At 42.4% G+C, this 25862-nt stretch overlaps 1 protein-coding gene and 1 long non-coding RNA gene across 6 annotated transcripts in view; one reads left to right on the top strand and one right to left on the bottom strand.

Moving 5' to 3' along the window:
• Positions 1-25862, bottom strand: part of SEMA6D (semaphorin 6D) — a 70727-nt gene that overhangs the window by 23633 nt on the left and 21232 nt on the right. For all 5 annotated transcript variants that reach the window (XM_083183923.1, XM_083183922.1, XM_083183926.1 and 2 more), the window contains exons 2-9: positions 7598-7752; positions 5555-5666; positions 3748-3808; positions 3570-3632; positions 3369-3470; positions 2633-2723; positions 1312-1431; positions 769-857 (exon numbers count right to left, since the gene is read on the bottom strand). In XM_083183923.1, coding sequence (XP_083040049.1) covers positions 769-857; positions 1312-1431; positions 2633-2723; positions 3369-3470; positions 3570-3632; positions 3748-3808; positions 5555-5666; positions 7598-7706 — 747 coding nt within the window. In that variant the 5' untranslated portion in view covers positions 7707-7752. The remainder of the gene's footprint in view (positions 1-768; positions 858-1311; positions 1432-2632; positions 2724-3368; positions 3471-3569; positions 3633-3747; positions 3809-5554; positions 5667-7597; positions 7753-25862) is intronic.
• The window catches only part of LOC146075072 (uncharacterized), a 237141-nt gene that overhangs the window by 198290 nt on the left and 12989 nt on the right, over positions 1-25862 (top strand). The gene's annotated exons all lie outside the window — the stretch shown is intronic.

The raw sequence follows: 25862 nt of genomic DNA, 5'->3' as shown, positions 1-25862 counted from the left end.
AACTGCACAAATTGACAAAAAAGGACAAGTGTATACTGGTAGCTTCTACTTGTTCCACAAAACTGCATACAAGTTTGCTTTCAGCAAGCTCCAGTTTATTTGAATTAAGCCCTGAAAGAAAGCAGACCTTATTTAACTGCAGCCTGATGTCCATTTTAATGCACCGCTGAGCAAAGCCCTTAACATTCGCGCAGATTCCCCACCTTTTGTGAAGTCTTTAATTAACCATGCGTAAATAGTTTAATAATTTACAGTGGAATGTCTATAATGTAGCCAAAGTATCATAAACTGCATTTGTGTCATTTAAATATTTAACATTTGGGAGGCACAATGGAACCTCTGAAATATAAACATATTTATGCATTTAATCCTTGCCAAGAAATAAAGTGGTTTCCTAATCAGGGTCAGTCAGGATTCTGTCAGCCATTTTGGAATAAGCCCTGTATTATTTTTGTACGGTTTGGGATTTACCAATCCGTAACACACCTAGGCATCACAATGTACATTCGTTTTCTAGGTCACGAAAAGTCCATCTTTAAAGATTAATTAAAGAAGAGGGAAGCAAATATCACAGTAATAGAAATTGTGGCTAAGAAGCAGATGAAAATGAACAGCCCCGAGGCTAATGGGTAATTTTATAACAGAAGAGAGATTTTGCAGGCACTGGCTTGTTCTAGCTGGTAAACCAGATTGCTACTGAGAACTCTGCTTCTCTGCTAGTACTGTTTCAATCACTTGGACTTGGAACGCCCCCAAATCTGCACTTACCTTGCCTAAATTATTATGCTCCACAGCAATCTCCCGAAAGAAGAAGTAGATATAGCTTCCGTATTCTATTGCATGCAGAAAATGTGGTTCTGGAAAGACAGTGAGGCAGGATAAATATATCCGCTAAATTCCACACAAAACACATCATGCATCTATAACTAAAATGCAAACCCGGTGAGCTTACATATTCCTGACTTGATGCATAAATACAAGGGGATTCAAACTTAATTGATCTTGCAGTCTTTAATGCTGCCTAATGGAGTGTAAAAGGGCCTCGAAGGATTTACATTACAGATAAGATTTTTTTATACTGCAGAATCAATCATAAACCATTTTGCAAAGGGGAAAGAAATCTGCATTTCTAGTAAAGACGTTGATGTATCAGCATGCTAGATATAGCCGTGTCATACCTAAAAGGATCCAGGGTGTTTAATATGCAGTGTATTTCTGAGAAATACTATTAAACTGTGCTACGCTTCATTCCCAAATCAAGTAGGTGTCTGATCTCTGTGTCATTATTAATAAAAGCCAGGTCTCAAGTACCTTTTAGCCACTTGGAGTCATATTTAATGGTCCTCAGAGCAAATCCATCCCCCATGCTTCGATAGATCACAGCGTCACTAGCTTGGAAGTCAGCCATGGTAGCCGAATATAACTTCCCATCTAAGGAACAAAGCAGAACTCCTGATGAGACGATCAACTTAAAAACAGTGAGATATACATACAGAAAATATTCAGATGAATTATATTCAGGCAAAATGCTTTACCCACATGGATAAAGTATACACCCATCCAATTTCCATAGCATATTAATATTGGGACATTTATTGAAAGGACTTCCCATAATAAGCATGATTACTAATTTTTATGTGCTGTAAAAGATATGTGGCAAAAAGTTGTTGTGCATATGTTTACACGATTTTGTGTACCGACCATCAACCTACCATAACGACATATAAACACATAAAAATACCATAGACGAAAAAGGTGTGCAGTCAACAAAAAGACAGCCTCATAACAGAGAAGAGCAGATTGTATAACTGCAATCAAGACAATTAAAAATAAACATCTATCTATCTATCTATATATATATATTCATCATATGCTAAAATAAGATCCACGGGTTATATTACAATAACTGCAATATTAAGATTATGAGAAAAAAAATGGTTGGGTTGTAACAAAAATTATATTTTCTATTTCTAATGTATTTCAGTACCTTATCTGTGCAGTTTTAATTGGCATAAAAAACTTATCTGTGCAGTTTTAATTGGCATAAAAACAGCCCAGTATAGAAAATAGCTGGCCTAGCGCAGTGTAATACGGTGAATGCTTCTGGCACCATACAATAATTCCAATCTCATTTGAAAGTGCAACGGAATTTGCTGCCCTATATAGGAAACTGTTAATAAATAAATAAATAATTTGAACCCTATGTGTCTTAAGCACAGGCCCAACATTTCCCTCAGCTGCTATTGGATTATCTTATGAAGAGGAGTGGTCTCTCCCAATCTCCAGTATATTTTGGAATAGCAAAGCCGCTGTTCAGTTCTATGTTGGTATTATACATAAATGTAAAAATTCCCACCACACCGTCAAAAATACGCTGAAATCTTGAGTGTGAACTTGGTGTTTTTACACAGTGGTTTCAATGATCCACTATCATATAACATTACAAAGATGCAAAGCAAAATAATCATTTGAATACAATTATGTCAATCTAAAGATCTTTATTGTCTACATTCCGAGACTCTAAGAGCGTGGCCAGCCAGTTGGTATGTAAGGAGCTGGCTGTTCTTTTATTTCTTCTCCTGGCAACAATAAATCAGTTAGCCATATAATAACATACAGCAAATGTTCTTACCAGCAAAAAGAGCGACGTTGGTTTGTCTAGCATCAAACGGGCACCTGGCCAAGCCACTGATTTCTTCCCCATCATAATCTAAAGTACTTAACTGCAAAAGATTAAGATATAAAGCTTAAACTTGAAATATGCATACACACATACAGATGGAGCCGGCTCCATCATTGCAGGGGCTGGCAACACTATCGCCACCCCCTGCCAGGGGGCATGCGCGCACGAGACACCGGCGCACCCCATGGCAACGGAGCTCCCTGCCGTCGGTTCCCATTGCCATCCCGACCAACCCCAACCCTGCCCGTCTTGCCGAAGAGTGAGACGCATGTGCGTCCCAGTCCCCTTCCGCCGACGCTCGCCTGAGGGGACTTTCTGACGGGTGCCGGGATTGAATGACAGGCGCTACATCTGTACACATATGGTTGATGAACATGACCAGCCTACTGAATGTTAGCTCTATCTACAGACTTTGATGATACAACATAGATTACCAAAGAGTAAGAACATATATTACAAGAGGTGCACTTACATAAAGAAGTGGTTCCACCATTTCACTGCAAGTGTACACTGACCAATATGGGGAGTAACATCACCATTGGTTCTTATACCAACACTACCCCACACCCAAATTGTGTTCTGTTAAAACTCTAAGTGGAACACTCCAAATTTTCTTGAACATGTTCCTAGATCACATGTAAAATGATTTGTGCCGAAAACATAAGTGCTAAGATGCCTCACTTACCCTGTAATATCGACACATGGGATTGAAAGCATTTGTGCCACAGACAAAAACCATCTCATCATTTCTTGGAACGAAAACCTTGATGTAGTTATGGCATTCATCCTGAAATAACAAATACATGTAACATTAGATGTCCAAATCTCTACCCTATCAACGTTATCTTTTGATGGTTAACCTTCAAGAGGTTAGTCCAAAATATACCTTGTGTTTGCCTTTCATCGCACAATTCTTCCGGTCTGCTTGACCTGATCTCCATGTCAACTTCTGAATAAACAAGATATGCAAACAATGAGACAATCTGAATGTCATTTTCTTTTTTTTTAGCTTTTAAAAGTCATTGATGCTTTTCGATGACAATGCCTGTATTACTTTCACTTACTCTGCTTGGTGTCACTTCAGTCTTGTGCACCTCGTTCAAGTTTACGGCATAAACCTGATCTCTGTTGGAGATAAAGACAGAGGCACTTCAGGAAATGGAGAAAGTGCTGGCATTCTATTTATTCATGCATAGCATAGTAAATGCACTTTCAGGCCCCTTGTCAGACAATATAAACGTTCTGCAATCCTACTGAATTTCTTTGAGTGAAGATGGCTGACGCTCGGTTACAGTTTTTTCCCTGTTTAGTAAAAGCATCACTTTCATTTGTGTCTACCTGTGCTAGAGCAATCTAACCTTCATTCTCTTTGTGGTTAGGCGCTGGGTATGCATTTTCTAGCAAGCTATTGTTGCACAAATGTATGCGCCACTAGAGATTCATGAATTTTATTTCTTAGGGCCATAAAATGTCTTTTTAAGTAATGGTGATCATCCTGCATTACTGGAAATAATTCTGTGCTAAGAAATTCCAGGTTCTTCATTTCAGAAACAGGCTTAATTGTATGGCTATATACAACTTTACTGTAATCTGCACCGATTTGACCCATTCACAGGTTCCAATCCCCATTTTCTTTTTAACCCCTTCCGTTAATAACCTATGCTGTATACATAGAAGGTTAATTGTCTAGTTTTTGTATATGTGGCTGATTTTTCTCAACTGTAATTTACTCTTCATGTGCATGGTTTGCCATTTACAAGTGTTCAATAAAAACTAGGTAAGAAAAGTGTGTGCAATGGAGGATACAGGGAATATTACAGCTGTTAGGGATTCAGCATGGATGGGTAGGTTGAGAAAAAGCAGTTGCTGCGATCAAATAGCCGCCGCCCAGAAAGAAAAAAACGTCCATTGCAGAAATTGTGTTTGCATCGGAAAGCTTGATGCATTTGCGGAACCAATTTCGCAATTTTTTTTTTTAAAGTACCTTCCATTGGCACCAGTCAAAGGCATCCACAATTCTGCTAAAGCAACAGGCTGAAAGTGGTGGTCATCATTGACATTCGAGAAGCACCTGAAAAAATGCCTTGGTATGCCCGTGTTTGGACATATATACCCACAAAATGCCATGTTTCCTCCACTAAATGCTGGCTTTCCTGTCAATCAAAATGCAATTTCATTGAAGGAGAATGCGTATGCGAAATAAGTCACCAAGTGCAGGTGCACATGCGCATTGCAAATGCGGTCATTTGCTAATCAACCAGAATGTGTTTTCTCAACTTAGAGATCCATGCTGCATTAGGCCCTTAGTCATTTAAGTCATCTGCATTATCCTCCCTTAGATAATGTGACAACATAAGGCATGGGTCTTCAAACTGCGGCCCTCCAGATGTTGTGAAACTACAAATCCCAGCATGCCTTGCCACAGATTTGCTATAAGGGAGTGTTAAATCTGTGGCAAGGCATGCTGGGATTTGTAGTTTCACAACATCTGGAGGGCCACAGTTTGAAGACCCATGAATAAGGAATACTCCATTGTATAGCAATATGTTAGCAGGCTGCAGTTAGACCTGGGTGTAGTATTGCTGCACTAGCCAGGCTGATGCAGCACAATAGCCTTAACCCCTAGTAAGATAGAACACAGACAATGGATCTCCTCTTACTAGCAGATCATGCATCAGATAGCATTGCCACACAGTAGGCCTTTATTGCTGTTCCATTACCTTCCAAGCATGAAACACATAGCAGCAATAGAGATTACTGTTTTTATTTCCTAAATAGAAGGTTTCCTGTGTGCTGTGTGCTAAGACTAAAAGCACAAACACAACAACAAATACAAGTCAAATTTAAGTAAACAGATTAAAAGAAAAGTACCTTCCAGCAACATAAAGTGTGTCTCGAATTTTTAACATCAGTTGAAAGTCCAAGCTGTGCTGTGATTCATTGCCTGAAGGGCGTCCTCTAAATACTGGATATTGCCTTGAATCTGCAAGTTAAAATAGGATACACCATCATTCTGAATTACAGAGCTAAAGAATCAATGCACAGTATTGATTAGCTGTATATACTAGGTGTAGAAGGGTTTCAAGCAAATCCCTGTTGCAACGTCTTGAATACAAATGAATAATATATGACCAATGTCAGCAAATGTGACTTGCAGCCCTTTCATATGATGTGGTCTTTTCAGGAGATCTGCTTTAAATAATTATAAGGTGCACTTATATGTGGCTGCATGCGGACATACATTAAGATAAGCACTGTTATCTGAGAGAGGAAGTATCCTACAAATTCTCTCTTTGTTATGGGCAGGTTATTGTGTCTCTAGAAGCTGGCTCTGCCATGGCAATTGTTCTGTCTCCTTATTCTGTATCTTTTACCTTGGGTGCTGAGAAGTGCTACAAATAATACCGGAGTCTGTGTGGGGGGCCTACCGGGGAGGTGTAGCCTGGACCCCAATATGGTGTGGCCATGCCCCTTTAGCAGTAACCCAAAATTTCCCAAAGGGGCTCAGCTGTGCCCCCATCATGGCCATTCCTGGGGCACAACAGATTGCTTGGTAGCCCTGCTTATCACCTACATCCTTTTGTGGGCTGAACGGACATTAATTAGAATTCAGCCAAACAATTCCTGGGGGACTAGTAGCATTACTGGGACTGAGGTGTGGTGTGTAGGCAACAGGTAAACCTCAAATGACTTCTTGGGTGTCACCAACAGTTTACATTTATGAATGTCTCTATTAGAGAATAGATAGTTTTTCCGTTCAGGCAATTTTACAGCTGCCAGACATCCCTTCTTTGGAGGGATGGTACCTAGAGTCAATAGATCTGCACCTATATTTTAATACCGACCAATTGTACATTACAATTACATCATGGTAGATTCATTTATTACCAGATAGGCATTAGGTGTTAATAGATAATGAAAAAGAATATAAAAAATGTAAACATATACTATTATGTAATTTCATATACATAACTAGTAAACCCGCTCGAAGCAAATGCCTCGAAAGCTAGTAAGGCAGATAATTGTACATGATTACTGCCAACAGATGCCAGTATTTCAGTGACACACAGACACAAGATATATATATATATATATATATATATATATATATATATATATATATATATATATATATATATATAGTGAATGGAGGGTCAGGCACTCCAAATAACGTAAGAAACTTCAGCTGGTGCCAGCATAAAACATAAGTATAGAGCCGGTAGATGTGGCACTCGTAGCTTGTAGAATCAATGACAGGAGCCAATATGATAACAACGTTTCAAATTTAGTAATTTTAACTGATGAAAAATTACTAAATTTGAAACGTTGTTATCATATTGGCTCCTGTCATTGATTCTAAAAGCTACGAGTGCCACACCCACCGGCTATATATATATATATATATATATATATATATATATATATATAATTTATAATAAAGATCCCACATTTACTCAGACCGTTACTGCATTTGACGCCTCAGCTGAAAATGATTATGTTGGAAGCTATTAGCCTGTGCCCAGATGAAGAGAGTCACATAAGCAAGTATGTTATTGAGGCTCAAGGAGAAATGTAGCCATTGTTATAGAGTAAAATAGTGTAATAGGACCAGTACAGTACATATGGCAGAAATAGGGACAATTCCCCCTACTGCCGACGCTGGGGTCAGTGGATCGGAGAAATCCAGCATGTTAGATTTCCCCAACTCGGCGATTACTACTAAAACAATTGTTGGGATCATATTTCCCCTGTCCCACCATCAGATGGCTGTCGTTCAGGGAATTGTATCGGCAGAGACCGGAATTGAGGCCATAGATGTATGGACCACATTGGATAGTCTGCCTTCTCATGTGCTGCCCAAAAAATCTCCAATCTCCTGTGTGTTCCCTGGAAGATAAGTAAACATGTACTTACCGTGGTAATCTACGATGTTGATGGGCTCATCGTCTTCGGGAAAACTAACTGCATAGACCAATGTTAGTGTTAGGAGCACCATGCCAGCATGAAGCACACAGCGCCTCATGGTTCACAAAATGGATCTCTCTCCACGTTTTGAAAATAGATTTCACCTGGAAAAAACAAAACAGAAAAACCATAAACTATATAATTTCATATTCATTTACTGTATTTCTATTGAACGTATGTCACGGTCTGCCTCCACATCAAACGCACATTTCGTTTTATAAAGATATCTCAAATATTGCTAAGAATAATCTGCTCCTTATCCTAGTTCTATAAATAGATCCAAATTAAAAATAACAGCTTATTTTAAGAGGAAACTGAAACAAATTTATGTAAGATTGAACTACAGTACAATACACAAGATTTACATGATATTGTAGACTCGCAGCTGATGTTGTGCTACATGTCTTATCCTGTAACAAGTCTGCTAATACAATGGTCACTGCTTCTAGGGCACTTGTTTAACTGAGGAAGGTCAGAGACTGTTGTGTAACACAGAAATATGGCAGCATTCAGTGAACAACTTCTAATGCCGTGTTCTCACTGCGAGTGAGAAATACACGGCTTTTCGACTGCCACGCTGGACCCCCATTCTCACTGCAAGGAAAATTCCCGGGTGAAGAAGTTCTACCTGGGAATTTGCCTTTTAACACGGGTTTTTCTGCAGTGTGAACGGGTCAACCCATGTCTGCATACCCGAATCTCAGACACGGGTAAAAAAAAGGGTTTTACCCGTGTATGAGATCCGGGTATGCGACCCGTTCACACTGCCAAATATCTCGTGTTAAAAGGCAGATTCCCGGGTCGACATGCTAGACCCGGGAATTTGCCTGCAGTGAGAACGGGGTATAAATGAATAGTTTCACGGTCCACATAGACAAAAGTACACTGCATCTCCTCGCACGATTCGCGTTGGGATGGTGCTTTGTTCCGTTAACACTACAATTGGCACACTTTACTGTTCTTAAAAAAAAAAAAAATCATGTCACCCATAGATATACACTGTCAATGCTAGATATTATGTTTTTATTGGTGTTTCTCAATAATTAAGTTGTACTTCTGCGGACCAAATACTAAGGGGGGTATGGAATCCGGGATCGCGGTTGTCGATCCCCGCCGACAGCCATGATCCTGGCCCGTTTTCGGTCTGATCGACTGGAGAACGACAGGCGGGATTCAATGTCTACCTTCCACTCGGCGCAAAGGGGGAGCAGCCGCGAAAACAGCTGTGGATTGGCAATCTGCGGCAGGGATCACTACAGGCACGACAGCTTCTAAAGTTGGGCCTGTTCTGCCTTGATCCCGCTTCAATGCTGTCACTAAAGACAGCATTGATTAGGGAGCCGCCGCTATTTCCCACGTCGGACACGGCGGCGGCAGATTGCATACCCCCCTATAGCCACTATTACTCGGTTACTGAATGCACATTTGAAAAAAAAATAAAAAAAAACACATTAAGACTATAAAGATTCATACTGCAAGGAAGTTTGGTGTAATCATTAGAAGAAGAGGACTCAATATATGAATAATAGGGGCTGCTGTTTCCTTTGTGACCCCTTGCGCACGTCTATGTAATAATGTTATAGTAAGATATAACATCTGCCTGAGGTGATCGGATTGCTGTGTACAGAAATGAACCTGTTAGGACAGGCGTTTCAAAATACAAATACCACAGTGATCTGAAATAGCCACGAGGGAACGTGACTGCAGCAGAGTTTGATGAATCACACAATATAGTAACATTAGGTTAAAGCACATCCATCTCTATATGGGGTATCTTTACTAAACTAGATTGTTGGTGGTTTACCGGTAGAATGTAAATGGGCAGTAATATTATATGTAAAGCACACACGGGGTGCATATGCTATCATTGCGGATATCTATTCTGCTGGCACAGCTTTGTAAAAGCTTTTGTAAATATACCACAAGTGTTTAATAGTACGGTCTCCTCTTTTCTTGTTACTATTTCATATATGTGCGTAATCTACCAATCGGACTGTATACATGGTACACATGGGAGGGGGGGGTGGGGGTATTACTACAATGGGAGTTCTATTTCACATGGGATGTTGCTATGGGAAACCAATCAGATACTATCTATTATCTTCTAGAAGGTTCTATCTAAACAAATAAGTAGATTGTGAAATAGAACTCTCATCTTAGTAAATTTCACCCATTATGTTGCATAGAAATCCTGCCATGGATAATCCTACCATGTTTTTCGCGGGGAGGGGCTAAAATGATGCGAATCGCGTCGTTTCAGCCACTCCCCCAATTTGCGGACCCGCGAATTACGTTATTATTATTATTATTGGCTGTCATGGGGCGGGGCTCGATGACGTCTGCCTGTCCCGCCCCCCTGACATGCTGCTGTCGGGTCTCCTCTCCGGGCTTCTCCCGGAGAGGAGAAAAATAAAGTCGGCAAGTATGGACTAAAGTTGACACGACATCGACATATTAACTATTTATTCTGTTACTGCACCTGTGCCTATAGTCTGCAGAGAACACAAACTCCTGGTCAAGTAAGTAAATATAAAGTCTCACATCATACATTGGACCACAGTACACCAACACATATATTATAGCAGTTGCCCTATAGCCCTGCACAAAACTATATTACTGACTATAGATCCCAGACATTCCTGCGGCAAAGAGAACCCCATATGGGACTGAAAGCTATGGAAATTCTTACTTCCACAGCAGTATTACCAAGTCTAACTTCATATAGGATCAGGTTGTTATAACTGGATATCGTGCTTAAAATCTCATCAGTTCTGGAATGCTCCCAGCAAAGATTTAACAAATTGTTTATTTGATCCAGACAGACATAAAGGCACGCACAGATGTGCGATTGCACGGTAGGTACACGCTGGAACCTGGCTGCATGCTGAGGTACAGTATACCCTGTAATAAATACTAAGAACTATGACGTTCGTAATAGATACACTGTAAGAAACTGTTCAGTTTGGTAGCACTAGGGAATAATAGCCTGGTGCGCTCTAAGACTGTTATAAAAGGGATTTTGGAGGAATGGCACGCTCACTCAACTTGCTGCCTGTTATTTTCACAGTTTTGGATACAGGGAAAGGCATTATTTGAAATGCATGGATATCACCTTCTCTGTTGAAAGAAGATAAATGATGTTTCCAAATGTCTTGTCACTTGTCAATTTCAACTGCTAATTTATCAGTCTTTTCCCTACGGATTTGTCTACAATAACAATTCATGTTACACGGGTGGCTGGGTTAAATGTTATTTGTTACAAATCCATGTACAAATTTGTCAGTTCCATTACTTTATTGAAATATGCGCTGATTAAAGTGGCTTTTCCATGCAGAAAAAAATAGTTTTGTTTTTTGGAAACAGTCTGCAAATTTCCATCTACTTTCATCCTACTGAATGAAATCTGTCATACTTGGACTAGTTACTGTTTATAGTGGATACCCAGGGCTGGCGCCACCACTAGGCAGCCTTAGGCATTTGCGCCGGCCACTGGAGGGCGGTAGTGAGCAGCGGCAAAGCTCCGGCTGAGAAGAGCAGCAGGAAGGAGCTGGGAGCAGGTAAGAGAGCCGCCCCCCCCCCCCCCCCCCCCTGGAGCATGCCCCTTCCCCCCCCGTACAGACCCTCCTGGAGCCCACCAAGTGCTGCGGCCTTTGCCGCATCTCTAACACCCCCCCTCCCGCGCCACATCTCCCGCTGCCAACTCGACCCCCTCTGCAACAGTTCTCAAATCGAAACCTGCATATTTTAAATCTCCCAACCTGCAGTGCAACATGGTTTTGCCAAAGTGCACAGTTACTTTGTTCTTTTACTTTGTCTGAAAGTTAGTTTCCAGCCCATAGTAAGGTTACGGTAACCAGATAACAATGCTCTGCTACATTATATATAGAAGCATTGACATTACATATTCCTATTTTATAAAATAAGTTTGACGTGTATAATGGGGGTTATTCTGGTTCACTCGCAAAGGCAAATTCACTCTCTAATAGACAAAACTGTGTATTGCAGGTGGAGCAGATGTAACATGTTCACAGAGAGTTAGATTTGGGTGGAGGGTTTAAGTGAGATCTATATTGCAGTTCAAAAATAAAGCAGCCAGTATTTACCCTGCACAGAAACAAAATAACACCCAATCTAAAGGTCCATACACACTGGGCGACTATGCCCAGCATGTATGGACGGCGATGATACGCGAGGAAAGCAGCTCAGTGCATACACACTGAGCGGCTTTCCCCCGGCCCCGCGCCGAAGGAGGGGGGCGTTGCATAGCGCAGAACTATGCAAAGCCGTACCCAAAGCCGCTCATCTGCTGATATAACCAGCAGATGAACGGCTTTACTGGCGATGTTGTGGGAGCGCGCAGCAGCGATCACCGCTCATCACCCGGCCATACACACTGGGCGGCTTTGAGCTGAAAGCCGCTCAAACCTGCTGTTTTGAGCGACTTTCAGCTCAAAGTCGCCCAGTGTGTACGGGCCTTAACTTTCTCTGCACATGTTACATCTGCCCCACCTGCAGTGCACATGTTTTTGACCATAAGAGAGTGAATTTGCCTTTGCATGTGAACCAGAATAACCCCCTATGTCTTTATTTACCCTTTTTTATTGATTTTATGTTCTGGATTTTACAAACCTGATAAAACGGATGTGTGGGTAGGGTTCCTGTCTGGATACCCCCTCTGCTTGGAAAGTCACTCATAGAATGACAGCATATAGAGTATGATTACTAGAGCTGATACCACAACATACAGTTACAGGACAGAGTGCACCCGCACAGTGGTAGCAGCTTCTGCCAAGTTTTCTATGTTTGTGGATCTGAGTGCTCAATCAGTGCACAGGCCAGATAGCAGCTGCTAAGTAGAAGAGACAGGCGCCTTACCACAGGTGGGAGAATAGAATGTTTGCTTATAAAGTGCAGTCTCCTATAAGTTCTATTATATAGTGTATTTTTTATACTATGGGATATTTCATTTTCTCTTGACCACTTATGGTATTTATATTAAATATGTTGGATACAGCCTGTACTATAAACCCTCTTTTATTCATGTATTAAAAGACCAATGTGTACATATATATCCAGGATCTGTACTCGGTTACTCTACCATTTCCCCAGACTCCTGCACTTGCTGCAGTGTGGAAGAATGTGGAATGCATGCGTAAACACCCTTCAAAAAATCGTTTGCCCATGAAAGATAACTTAAAAAAAACAAAACTATAAATGTAGAAAGAAAAAAAGACAGCGGCTCTCTAAACTCTATAAATCCAGTACAAGACCATGGGGAACGTTAAACAGCTTCACACAGAATCATTGTGTTTGCCAGTGGCAGGCGAATCATAAAAGAATGTTTCCATCTGTAATGCCTGGTGTTATACCCCCCTATATCTACTACCACATGTCTGTGCTGGGTTTCGCAGAACATTTCTCATAAAAGGGATATATCACTACATTTTCACCAGAAACCATATTTTCTGTCCAGGCCTCCAGCCTCGGAGACAATCTGGACACCAGGACACATTCATACAGAAAAATAGTAGCGCTGGACAATATCTGATAAAAAATATACAAAATTTAATGAACACAATAAAAAAAATATATAATAAAAAAGCACAAGAATTTAGATAAAATAATAATGCATATGCAATAACCTGGCACCTATTAGAATAATGAATATGTCCATTCCTAGTACACCGCCATAAATGGATCCAATTTTGTCCAGAATGCAAGGTAGGTATAGTTACCGCAGGGTAGTGTCCGACAGGAAGATGTTTTAATCCTGGATGAGGAAGAGCAAAAGCTGGAATCTTCAAATGGTCGGTTTAAAGTCCCGAATATTGATGCGGCAATTGAAGTGGCAAAAAGATCACATTACCTGATCTGCGTTCAGTCTGGTCACACACAAAGGTAGCCTAATTGGATATTCACTGCCATTAGGCAATCTGCCGTATACCAAGGAGCATTAGCTGCGTGTGGTCAATTGTACACTGCAGCATCGAGCGTGTCAGAATGGATTTTACTTTAATGTATATAATTTGCAAAATTTCAATCAAATTATCTTGCCACACAGCTCAACCAATGGCAAACAGCTATTTAGGTGGCTTATGTAGTTTCACTCACTCACAGAGACATCCGCATATTCATTTTGGAAGCTCTTCCTAACACTAGCACAGGGAGCACAAAAGCCTGTGATGCTGGCATAGAAAGTAACCTGTCCAAGGACGCCAGGATGTAAAGCTGCCATAAGTTTGTCAGTGTATCCAGTCTGAAACCTGGGATCCCATCACTGCAGAATTCTGGATCTAAAGGTGCCCATTCACGTTGAGATGATCGCACCCGTTATGGGCTGGATTGCATTGCAATGCATACATTTTGCATGCGATTTGCGTGCCATGCGATGCAATCCATGGGCAGTACAGAAAGTATGTGCAGCACATACTTTTTGTACTGTGCGATGTGATGCCCGCGGGAGCGCGCATCGCATTGTACGGTGCTATCGCACCGTGTATGGCCAGCTTAAGATTTGGGCAAATATACACTGGTAAATGGTTTTGTTTCCTTGCAATGACAAATAGGCACAAAAACAGCCCAGGTTTTAAGCATAGACATTAATCATCTGTGCTCAAGCATGGATATTCCTAATACCTGGCCTGTTAGTTTGCCTAATCACTGAGGTTGGGATGACATAGCTCAAACCATCATAATATTAATTACTCACAATTCTTTATAAAAACAAACCCCACACATGATATTTATTAGCAAAACATGAAATATCGTGTACAGGGGAAATAAAAATAAAAGCAGATAGTGAAAATAGACCTGTTTGCACCCAAAACCATTGGTGTGGAGAAAGCTATGAGAAATGTAAGGACATATTTTCAAAACCTATTGCTAGTGAATTGAGCAATACTCAACACTTGTGATACAGGCCCATATTGCAAAGTGTTTCCTTACCACTTTGCCTGGCCAGTATCTTCCGACCAGCTAGTGATTGTGTCACCAGTACCATTGACTTTTTTATTTAATTAAAAATGGTAAACAACAGCTAATAATAAATGCCGGCACTATATCCGTAAGCATGTGAATGCAGCTACAGTGTTTTTAATACACTGTCATAGTCAGGGAAGCTGAAACCAAAAACAGATTATAGTGGTTAGTATTACGGAGGTCTTGTTCTCACTAAGCCGAAAATGCAGTAAAACCCCAGTTTTACCGCATTGTCATATGTACTAAAACCCCGCAGCTGTGTCACTGCAGGCAGGGTATCGCCACCTTTGGGGTACCCTATAGAAGCCTATGGGCTTCTATCACCACCCGCCACAGCCTCCCTACACTCCCTCCCCGGCTTCCGTGCTGCTCCTCCTCCCCCAGCAGCATGTCACAGCCAGCCGGGGATATCCTTCTGGCTACAGGGGGGAGGAGGAGACACTGCATAGCCAAGGAGGTGACGGAGATCACATTACAGGTATCGAGGGGGCCTCCGTCACCGCACCGTGTTGCCAGCCGCATATGTTAGTACATATTCGCTGGCATAGCGGCGGCCGGGTGGCGATGTATATTAATATAGCCCTTTAGCCCTCATGGTTTATGGTATATGGTCCCGACAGTCAGGATCCCGACTGGCCAGACTCAGACAGCGGGGCGAGCACAACAAAGCCCCTTGCGGGCTCGATACGCTCGCTCTCCACGACGGAGAATAACCGGTGGCCTTTGGGACTCCGAGTGTTGAGGTAATGACTGTCGGGATCCCGAGTGTCGGGAAACTGTCCGGCTCTCAGCCCTCACTGTGTGGAGATTGTATGTTTGCATGGATTTTCTCCAGGGACTCAGGATTAAATAAAAAAAAAAAAAAAAAAAACACATACTATTAGGTTACTTTATGTTATGTTTCTAGCAAAAACTGGATGTGGGAGGGAATATAATCTTCACTGTAGCAAAGGATTGATGTAAATGACCAATATTTTCTTCACAGCACTAAAGAATATGTTTTGTCGGAAACAGCCGCGGATTGTCGAATTCACTAACGGTTTTCGACAATCTGTGGCCGTTTTAGCCGACACGCCCACTTTTCCGACACTTGATGGCCAGAACATTGAATACCGCCCTTTGACTTAACACAATGCGGGACGACTCACAAGAAAACTCTGCTGATTGAATATGCAACACTTGTTTATCTGTGTGCGACTGAGTCTGTATATGAAACACAACAGAATTTGGCAGGCGGAAAAGCAACAGCTGCTGCCAAGGTGCACTTTATATGCCGATCCAGGGACTAAGCCACAAATTAATCTGCTGAGTCTCCGGGTGCATCATAATTGCAGAGTGTTTTGTTTACTACAAAAATGGTTCGTCACAGTATATATTTGAATTTCATTTTCCAATCTCTTTTAAATGAGAATATCAGAATCATCAGTTATAGCATTCTCATAATTTTAAAATCTGAATGTTTTGTAAAGACCAATTATTTCACAAACATACCAATACTCTAATAAGCATAGACAGAAATTCAGATCACACATTGCACAATGGCATATACATTATTGTCTGTAAACTTATGCTATAGCAATGTAGACCTAAATAAATCGGAAATAAAATAAAAGCTTTTAAATCACAAATTAAAAAAAGAAGAAGCAACAAACACCCGCATTAAATATAAACTAAATACAAAAAATAATGATAATGAAAACAATATTCCAGCAAAACAACATAACCCCCCCCCCACACACACACACACACGCACACACAAAACATTATGATCCCTATAGACCAGGGCTGGGCAACACCGGCCCTCCAGATGTTAATGAACTACACATCCCAGGATGCTTTGCATTAGTTTTGCCAAGTGGCCATGCTGAAACTGATGCAAGGCATGCTGGGATGTGTAGTTCATCAACATCTGGAGGGCCGGTGTTGCCCAGCCCTACTATAGACTGTAAGCTTGCGAGCAGGGCCCTCCTACCCCTATGGCGGTTTGTTACTACCCAGTTTTTTCTTACCACTGTTTCCTGTTGTAAATCACAACGGAATTTGCTGTGCTCTATAGGAAACTGTAAATATATACAGGTCCGAAGTATAGAGCTTGGTACAAATTACACGATGTGGGACCCGGCATGCAACAAGGGCATATACACTTGCCGATGCCGGGCCCGGCGTGATTGGGCCAATATATCGTCTAGTGCAGTGATGGCTAACCTTTGCACTCCAGCTGTTGTTGAACTACACATCCCAGCATGCCCTGCATCAGTTTTAGCATGGCCAAATAGCAAAACTGTAGCAGAGCATGCTGGGATGTGTAGTTCAACAACATCTGGGGTGTCAAGGTTAGCCATCAAGGGTCTAGTGCAGGGCTGGGCAACACCGGCCCTCCAGATGTTGATGAACTACACATCCCAGCATGCCTTGCATCAGTTTCAGCATGGCCACATAGCAAAACTAATGCAAAGCATCCTGGGATGTGTAGTTCATCAACATCTGGAGGGCCGGTGTTGCCCAGCCCTGGTCTAGTGTGTACCCAGCTTAAGGGGTTAAGCAGTTGCTCCCAAACTGTATGCGGTGGCCATGGGTAGAAAAGACCACATAGAATGTGGCTTCCCATCAATAAATATGTAGAAAAACAAAACCTGTTCCTCACCCCATAAATGACCCAAGGATGACGTATAAAAATGTATTCAATTTATTTTTTCTGAATTTCTCCGTAGTAAACCTTTGGCGTAGGGGTCCTGTGAAAAAACTCTGATACTCCTATGTGCTGGGATTCAAAACCATTTGGAAATGACTGGGTTATAAAGAAGTCTCCCCCATTATGTGTCCTCTGGCACAGTCCTAAAGAACTAGAGATGTTTTTGAAGTAGACATGGTGTAAATATTTGTGACAAGTATGAAAATATATTTAATAATGTAAAGAAACGTTGCTGGAAACTGACACATTAAGTGATTTTCCAAAATATCACTTTATTTCCTTTACATAAACAAGTCTGCATAAGCGACACATTGTGACAACTCAATTACTTAACCCTTTGAGTGCTGACGTTGCTGTAAGAGATCCTCAAAATATCCGCTAAAAATGGCAGCGCCGATCACAGCGACTGTTCTTTCTTAGGGTGCAATATTTAATTAAACTTCAGTTAATTGACTTGGTTGTATTTGTATTTATTTATAGTAGAAGAACAGTCGCTGTTTTGGCATTTTTTTGCGGATATTTTAAGGATCTCTCACAGCACCATTGGCACTCAAAGGGTTAAATATACCTTCCATATCTATTTTTTCAGTCAATCACTTCATTTAGGAATTTACGCACGCTTTCTACCTTTGCGTGTTCTATAACAGTCATCCATACGCACAGTGAGTTCATATGTTGGTGACCTTTCTAGAGAAAGCAGTTTGCATGACATACACAGAAGTACAGAGTTTCTGGCTTATATACATTAATATGTGGATAAAATGTCCTGTTCATCCTGTATACAGATATATCAGGTGTTTTACAATATATGTGATTATATAGGATTGTTTGTAATATATTCTAGAAAGCACTAAATAAATAAATGAGTAGAATCTAACTGGTTACTACGGGCAACATCCCATCTTCAATAGAAATTAGAGAAGTTCCACATAAGGGTAAAAGATTGGAGTTTATTGGCTATGTACACACAACATAGTTTTGATTTGGTCAATGGTTCTTCGCTTATTCATGCATTGGATTGGCTGCCTATACATGTATTTGATAGTAAATTGTTAAACAACCCCCTAACCATTTATATAATGGACTGATTTTGTTCAGACATGGTTAGTGAATGATGTAGGACTATCATTTTAAATAATTCGGTTCAAATTGGTCTAATTTGCCGCCAAGCAACCTATATCACCTTTGCAATTTTTTCAGTTAAATAGCCTTTTGTACTGTACACAACACACCCAGCCTCTTGTACCGTATACAACAGAAATACTAAACAGCCACTTTGGAAGCTGCTATGTGCAGTCACTTGCGCGGACACACGACACTTCCTTAACACTCCCACGAGTATGTCTTCTTTGCATTAACTCTAGGCCATCGCCCAGTAACTGCCACCGCTTTGTTGTCCGGTGTCTGATACTGTCTGAGCCAATCACAAGGAATCTGCATGCATACACGCACACAAGCGCTACATAGGGCTGTTTCACACAGTACGGTTCCTGCCGCACGGTGAAATCCCGTACGGTCAGGGAGCCGCGCCGCACTCAGAATTTTATAATGGCAGGGATGGCCACAGCCCGGCAGCCGTCCCTTCCAGTGGGGGGATCCGGCTGCAGCCGTGCGGCCGGGCCGTGGCCGTCCCGTGTGAATGGACACAATAGTGTCCATTCACAACTGCTGAGTGCGGCACGGCTCCCTGGCCGTACGGGATTTCACCGTGCGGCAGGAACCGTACTGTGTGAAACAGCCCTTAGGTTGTTCTCAATTTTTTGTGTGTATGCAGTAGCAACAAAAAACTATGAGTAGCTGAGAACACTTATTTAACTCTAGAGGATACAAGTTCCTGGGCCAGATGCACCAAGCATCAAAAAGTGATAAACCACCAGCTAATCAGCTCCTAACTGTTATGGTAAGACTGGGTTTGAACAATGACAGTTATGGAACTGATTGGCTGGTGCGTTATCACTCTCCACTTTATCACTTTTTGAAGCTTGGTCCATCTGGCCCAGGAACTTTTATTCATACAGTTAAGTAACACCCCTTTCACATAGCAACTAATTACTGGGTACAAGCCGGTTTGAACCAGTAATTAGTGCGATGTGAAAGGGGTTACCGTTTCCCGAAACAGGTAGCAACACAGCAAAATTAACCAGTAAAAAAGCAGAGTCCTTACTGGTTCGTTGCCGTGTTGCTTGGCGGTGTGAACGGGTTAATCAGGTCGAGCGACCCATTTTCCGTTCACACTATGGAGGAGGCAGAGCTTGGAGCAGCGCCAGCTCTAGGCGCTGCCTCCTTCCCAGTCCCGATGATGCACGGCTCCCCGCCACACCCCTGGATGATGTCAACGAACCGGCAATAATGCTGGTTCGCTGTGGGGATGTGAACATCCCAAAATGCAGGTTTGCGTCAGGATTGACTCATTTCACAGTCCCGGTGCAAACTGGCATTTTGCGATGTGTAAGCAGTATCAGGGTTCTCAACTAAAATAGGAGTATTGCTTTAAGTAGCACCAACAACCAGATCTTTGTTAAATTGTGTAACACAGTTAATACTCATGCAAGCTATGAATGCTGGCTTTATTTTACAGATTTACCTTAAGTTTGGCATACAACACCACACCTCTGGAACATCAAGAAAATAGAGAGTAAGATTTTATTTTTATTTTGATGGTGCACATATGTCCCCCAGTATATAGGGTGAAATGAATAGAGCGTGACATCATACAAAACATGGCGTATTAATGAGGCACCGGTGGTTCTCCCTGGAGTTGTATAAACAGTGAACAGCAGTATGGGGAACGTAGACTACTCAGAGTAAGTCTGTCTGTTTTTCCTATACTGCTGAACATCCAGAAAACCCTTGTGTCGTGATGCTATATACAACACACCTGGCCACGTGTAGCATACACAACACACCTGGCCACGTGTAGCATACACAACACACCTGGCCACGTGTAGCATACACAACACACCTGGTCACGTGTAGCATACACAACACACCTGGCCACGTGTAGCATACACAACACACCTGGTCACGTGTAGTATACACAACACACCTGGCCACGTGTAACATACACAACACACTTGGCCCTGTGTAGCATACACAACACACTTGGCCCCGTGTAACATATTCAACCAACTTGGCCCAGTGTAACATATACAACATACTTGACTATACAATATCGCATCTCATCGCATATCGGTTTTGCGATGAGATGAGATAAGATAAGATGAGATCTAGTACAAAAAGTATGTGCTGCACAGCCCCCATAGGCCCCCATACACTAGAAAGATTTGTCTGACCTATAAATTGCATCTGATTTCCCTTGAACTTCCCCGGCAGCTTCCCAGGAAGGCTACATCCAATTTGACACATGATGTGCCATTTTTTACATCCAATTTGCGTCAGATGAATCTCATGTGATTTATCTGATGCGAATTGGATGTACCGTAATTTACCGTATTTTAAAATACGAATTCACCTGTCACTGACTGTGCGCTCTCTGTATATGCTGCAGCAGTGCACACCGGTCCCCACAGCTCGACAGGGGGATGCCAGCGTGTCCAGCCCACCAACCCCAGGCAGGAAAAGAGGCCTCCAACACCCCCAAACCCCCCGTGTGACAAGTGGCCCAGCCGCATCCCGAGCATCCGGGGAGGCCGGCGGAAGGGACGAGCCATGGACAAACCAACGGCGGCAGCTTAGCCGGAGCAGCACCTGCTGCCAGGAAACTGCCCCGACCCTCCGCACCCCCACCACTGCCCAGCTCCTGCCAGGCCAGCATGGAGACCCCGGACAGGTACAGCTGGCTCCCGAAGGTGTAGAGGGTAAGCTGTTTGGACCACATGAATTGGAAAGGAGTATTGGCAATGCCCCCTTTTCCAGTGGTTCACGCCCCCTGTACCGAATTAATCCCCTCAAATGTTGGAGGGTATTCAATAATTGCTGCTACAGATGGGAGAGAAGAACCACTGCAGCTGCAATGTCATGAGTCGAAAGTGAGTTGTTCTCTCAGTACACTGAAATCAGGCTTGCGCTCCGTTGCAGCACAGTACCTGATTGGTTCTGCGGCTCTCCATGGACTCCTGTGCAGGTAACATCGGTACACTGAAATCAGGCTTGAGCTCCGGTGGAGTACGGTGCCTGATTGCCTGTGCGGCTCTCCATGGACTCCTGTGTTATTAAAATGTAAACACAGTCTATGGAGAGCCGCATAAGCAATCAGGCGCCGTACTCCGCCGGAGCTCAAGCCTGATGTCAGTGTAATGTATACAGAGAGCAACTCACTTTCAGCTCAGGACAGTGCAGCAGCGGTGGTTCCTCTCTCCCATCTCCCTGCTTCTTCCGGTGACGTGCTGCGGCTGCTGCGGGGGGGTCAGGCGCTGGAGGGTCTAGAGCTACGCAATAGATATATCGGATCTGACCCATCATGGGTGCTTTTAAGCACCCAAGATGTGCCCAGATTCCGATATATCTTATCTTCAGCAGGTCCGACGCCCTGATCCGATCTGATGCGCACGGGACCGCGCATCAGATCAGATGTGAAACACATGCGATTTTCGGCCGATTTCACCCGATTTATCGGCCCAAAGTGCCGACATCGGGTGAAATCGGCCGAAAATCGCATAGTGTATGGGGCCTTTAAGGTGGCCATGCATCAGAATGACCTGCTTACAATTGTGATTGTGTCAAACTTTCCCTTCAACTCCTTGGTGGTTTTTGGACACAAAATGTACTTACAATACATCATACAATCCATCTGCAGCATGATTGGATGATTGAAGATTCATTAAAATAGAGGGCTGGGCTACTAGGATCAAAAGGATAGGAGTACCAAAAATTCTGTTTTTTATTTATTTTTTAAATTTACAGGTTGCCACCAACTACCAATCTGCTCACATCGGCTGTGCTACACCATTATTAAATAGCCCGAATGCAGTAATCCTATGATGTGTTTAGAGTAGTGACAGAATTGAGCAAAAGGACATCCACCGCCCGCCCATCTGCAGTTGCCCATTCATCTGCCGCTTGGAAACTTTTGCGGCTCCTGGTGTCTTCACTCCTGCAAGCTGCCCGGAAGCAGCACCTCTAGGGAGTGTCAAACGACCCATGTCACATGAGCCATCTAATGACAGATTGCATGTGCTTAAAAGCTGAAGTATTTATTAGGATGGGATGCAGTTTAAATCCCGACGCCGGAATCCCGACACTTTCTCCCTCCGTGGGTGTCCACGACACCCCTGGATGGAGAATAAATTAGCGAGCCGAGCGTAGCGAGGCGCCGGGCCCGCTGCGTGGCGAGCGCAGCGAGCCCGCAAGGGGGGGCGATCCACGTCCCCCCCTTGTCATGGTATTGAAGGTATAGTATGTATTTTTGCAGATGACACAAAGATATGCAAAAGGATAATGGGGTAAAACAAACAAATAAGGATCTAGGTAGAGTAGAGGAATGGTCAAGAGCATGGCAACTACAGTTTAATGCTAAAAAAACACCAAAAAAATCTCAAAATCCCAATAGGTAAATATAGTAGGACTGGCACTATATTAGAAACTACTGGGGAAAAAAAAAGATTTAGGAGTTTATTTCAGTGAAGTAATGCAACAAAGCAATGAGGAAGGCTTGGTTGCACAGAGAGAGGAATCAGCAGCAGAACAAAGGAAGTAAAGGCCCATACACACTTGAAGGTTTTCATTTTAAAAGACTTTGCCAAAATCTTTGATAGCTATATCTTTCACCAAAGTAGTGCGTACACACTGAGCTATTGTCCCCAAAGAGCAAGAGATTTTCAGAAGGAGAAAGACTTTGCTGAAAATCTTTCATTATAAATGGGCTGGGTTTGAATTCCAAGGGTTCCATCGCGGCAGCCCTCGCCGCATCACCCACCGGCTTCCCCCCCCCATGGAGCCATGCAGCGCCAGCCATGCAGCGCCGGCCGCATCACCCGCAGCCCCTTCCCTCCCTCGAGGGATACCCGTGGAGCAACGCGGCACCCGCATCACACCCCCTTCCCCAGTGGAGCGAGTAGTGCCGGAGCGCCCCCCACCTGGGGCGCTACCTGGCCATATAATATAATATATATATATTATAAAGATATATTATAATATATATATATATATAATATTAATAATAATATTTGCTGCCTTTAAATTAATACATTGGTGGCAGTGGGCAGAAATATATAAACATTGGTGGTCAGTGTGTTTAGCTGGGCAGACAGCACTACTGTGCTGTCTGCTCCGTGTTGTGCAGGGAGGGGGGCGGGGCCAGCCGGGTGTTTAACCTGGCCGGGGAGCAGCAGCAGCAGCAGCCGGGCGGCCAGAGGGAGAGCGCAGAGTGCCGTGAGTATGACAGGCGAGGGGGCAGCTGGGCGGTCCGCCGGGCTGAAAGTGGTTAATCTTTCAGCCCGGCAGGCGTACACACATGGCGATGATGGATGAAAAACCATCCATCATCGCCTCATCTGCTGGTAAAACCAGCAGATGAACCACTTTCCTAGCGATGATGCGGGAGCGCGCATCATCACTAGTGGGCAATCTCTGGGCCATACACACTAGGCGATTTTGAGCCGAAAATCGCTCAAAACGGCTGTTTTGAGCGATTTTCAGCTGAAAATCGTCAAGTGTGTATGGGCCTTTAGAATGCCACTGTATAGGCTATTTCATACTGGCTTTTTGCTGGATAGCTGAGCGGAATAGTGTGAAATAGCCCTATAGGTCACTGGTACGGCCTAATTTAGAATACTGTGTTCAGTTCTGGTGGCCATATCTCCAGAAGGATATTAATACATTAGAGAGCGCACAAAGAAGAGCACGGCGTACACCCCAAAACTTACCCAGAGAGACAGAGGGGGAGATTTACAAAGTCTTCAAAATAATAAAATAGAGAGTGATAACCCACCAATTAATCAGTTCCTAAATGTCATGTCCCAGGCTGTGTTTGAAAAATGACAGGTAGGAGCTGATTGGGCCGATGCGTTATCACTCTCCATTTTATCTCTTTTCATTCTTAGTAAATCTGGACATAATCTTTATACAGTTTGAAGCAGAGAAGGGAAAGGGGGGAAATGATAGAAACTTTCAAATATACCAAGGGACATTCTTCAAACACAGATGAATTTAACAACTCAAGGACATGCACAAAATTGGAGGGAGATAGGTTCAGGGCAAATGTATGAACAAATGGAATAGCTTCCCATCTTGGGATATGCATATGGCTATCCTTACAAAGCACTAAGGATAAAATAGGATTGAGATTATACCTAAAGGATAAAAAAGGGCAGACTAGGTGGGAAAGTGGTTCTTATCTGCCGTCACATTCTATGTTTCTATATAACTATGGTCATACCATAAATGGTGATGCTCAATAAGGAAAAATAAACCACTGTAAAATACATCTAATTGATTCCTTATGTTCCGATGCGGCTGTCAGTTCGATCGCAACGCTCATTACCAGCCTGTCACTGCAGTGGGCTTCAGAAGCATGTGATAATACCACATTCTGACACCAAAGTGTCTTGATTGCCAATATGACCATTTTTTTAATGCTTTCTACAACAGTAACATCTGCCTACTTTCTGATCAAATGCATGTGTAAGTTTTGTTCAGATTATGTGGGAGGGATGAATACAAATGTGTGTGCTTTGTTCTACATAACTGTGTACTTAGTCTTTTCTTTTCCTCCCTCCTCCATAGACGTCTTCTGTGATGAAAGCTTTACAGTGCTCTTCTTGTTTGTCAGCAACTGATACTTCAGATACAGCATTGGAGAAATGCAGAGGATTCCAGGGCATGATACTAATTGATTGTGATAGAACAAATAGCAGTTCTGTCACTTAAAAACACTACTTGACTTGTTTCAAAGAATCTGCATTAACACCTCTTGATCTATGTCAAAGTGAAAAAATGTTTAATATTAAAACGATGAAGCCTCACTACTCAAAATCTCAGCTTTGATCTTAATTGGCTTCTGGTAGTGCTAGTTATATATCAGTTGTTTGCCAGCTTTTAATATTACAGAAAACCAATCCTCCCCTCTTGAACGGAGAACAAGCTGGCAGAATTCTTAAAAATAGATTCAATGCTTTTTAATGATGCTGGTGCTTAGTGCTTCATTTGATTCACTCTGAGAACTAAATGCTGCTTTGATTAATAAAAGCACTTTGTACTGTCTATTTCATGCAAAAAAAAACTAAAAAAAATCCAAAAACCTAAGATAACTGCATTTAAAAAAAAAATCTTTTTGAATAATGTAATTCTCCTATTAAACAAAAATGGCTTTAATAATATATAGCACTTTTTTTATTTTTTACTCGTCATGCCGCAAGTACATTTGAAAATTTTGCAGGCATAAACTATTCCCTGCTCCATTGAGCCCACAATATTATTTTGTGCTTGAGGCCTGAGATCACGAAGTGAGTAGATGCTGGGATTAGTACCAAGTTTTGCCATCTGAAAGGAGAAAACTATTTTACACCCCAAATCGGGAACAGCCTATTCGTCATTCGTCTAGGAAGCAGCATTACGTGTTTTCTGTATGCAGCGCAAATGTCCAGC

This window comes from Crinia signifera, chromosome 4, assembly GCF_055691185.1.
Source record: "Crinia signifera chromosome 4, ASM5569118v1, whole genome shotgun sequence".
Lineage (NCBI taxonomy): Eukaryota > Metazoa > Chordata > Amphibia > Anura > Myobatrachidae > Crinia > Crinia signifera.
The sequence above is the reverse complement of the archived record's forward strand: the minus strand, read 5'-3'. Positions and strand labels throughout refer to the sequence as shown.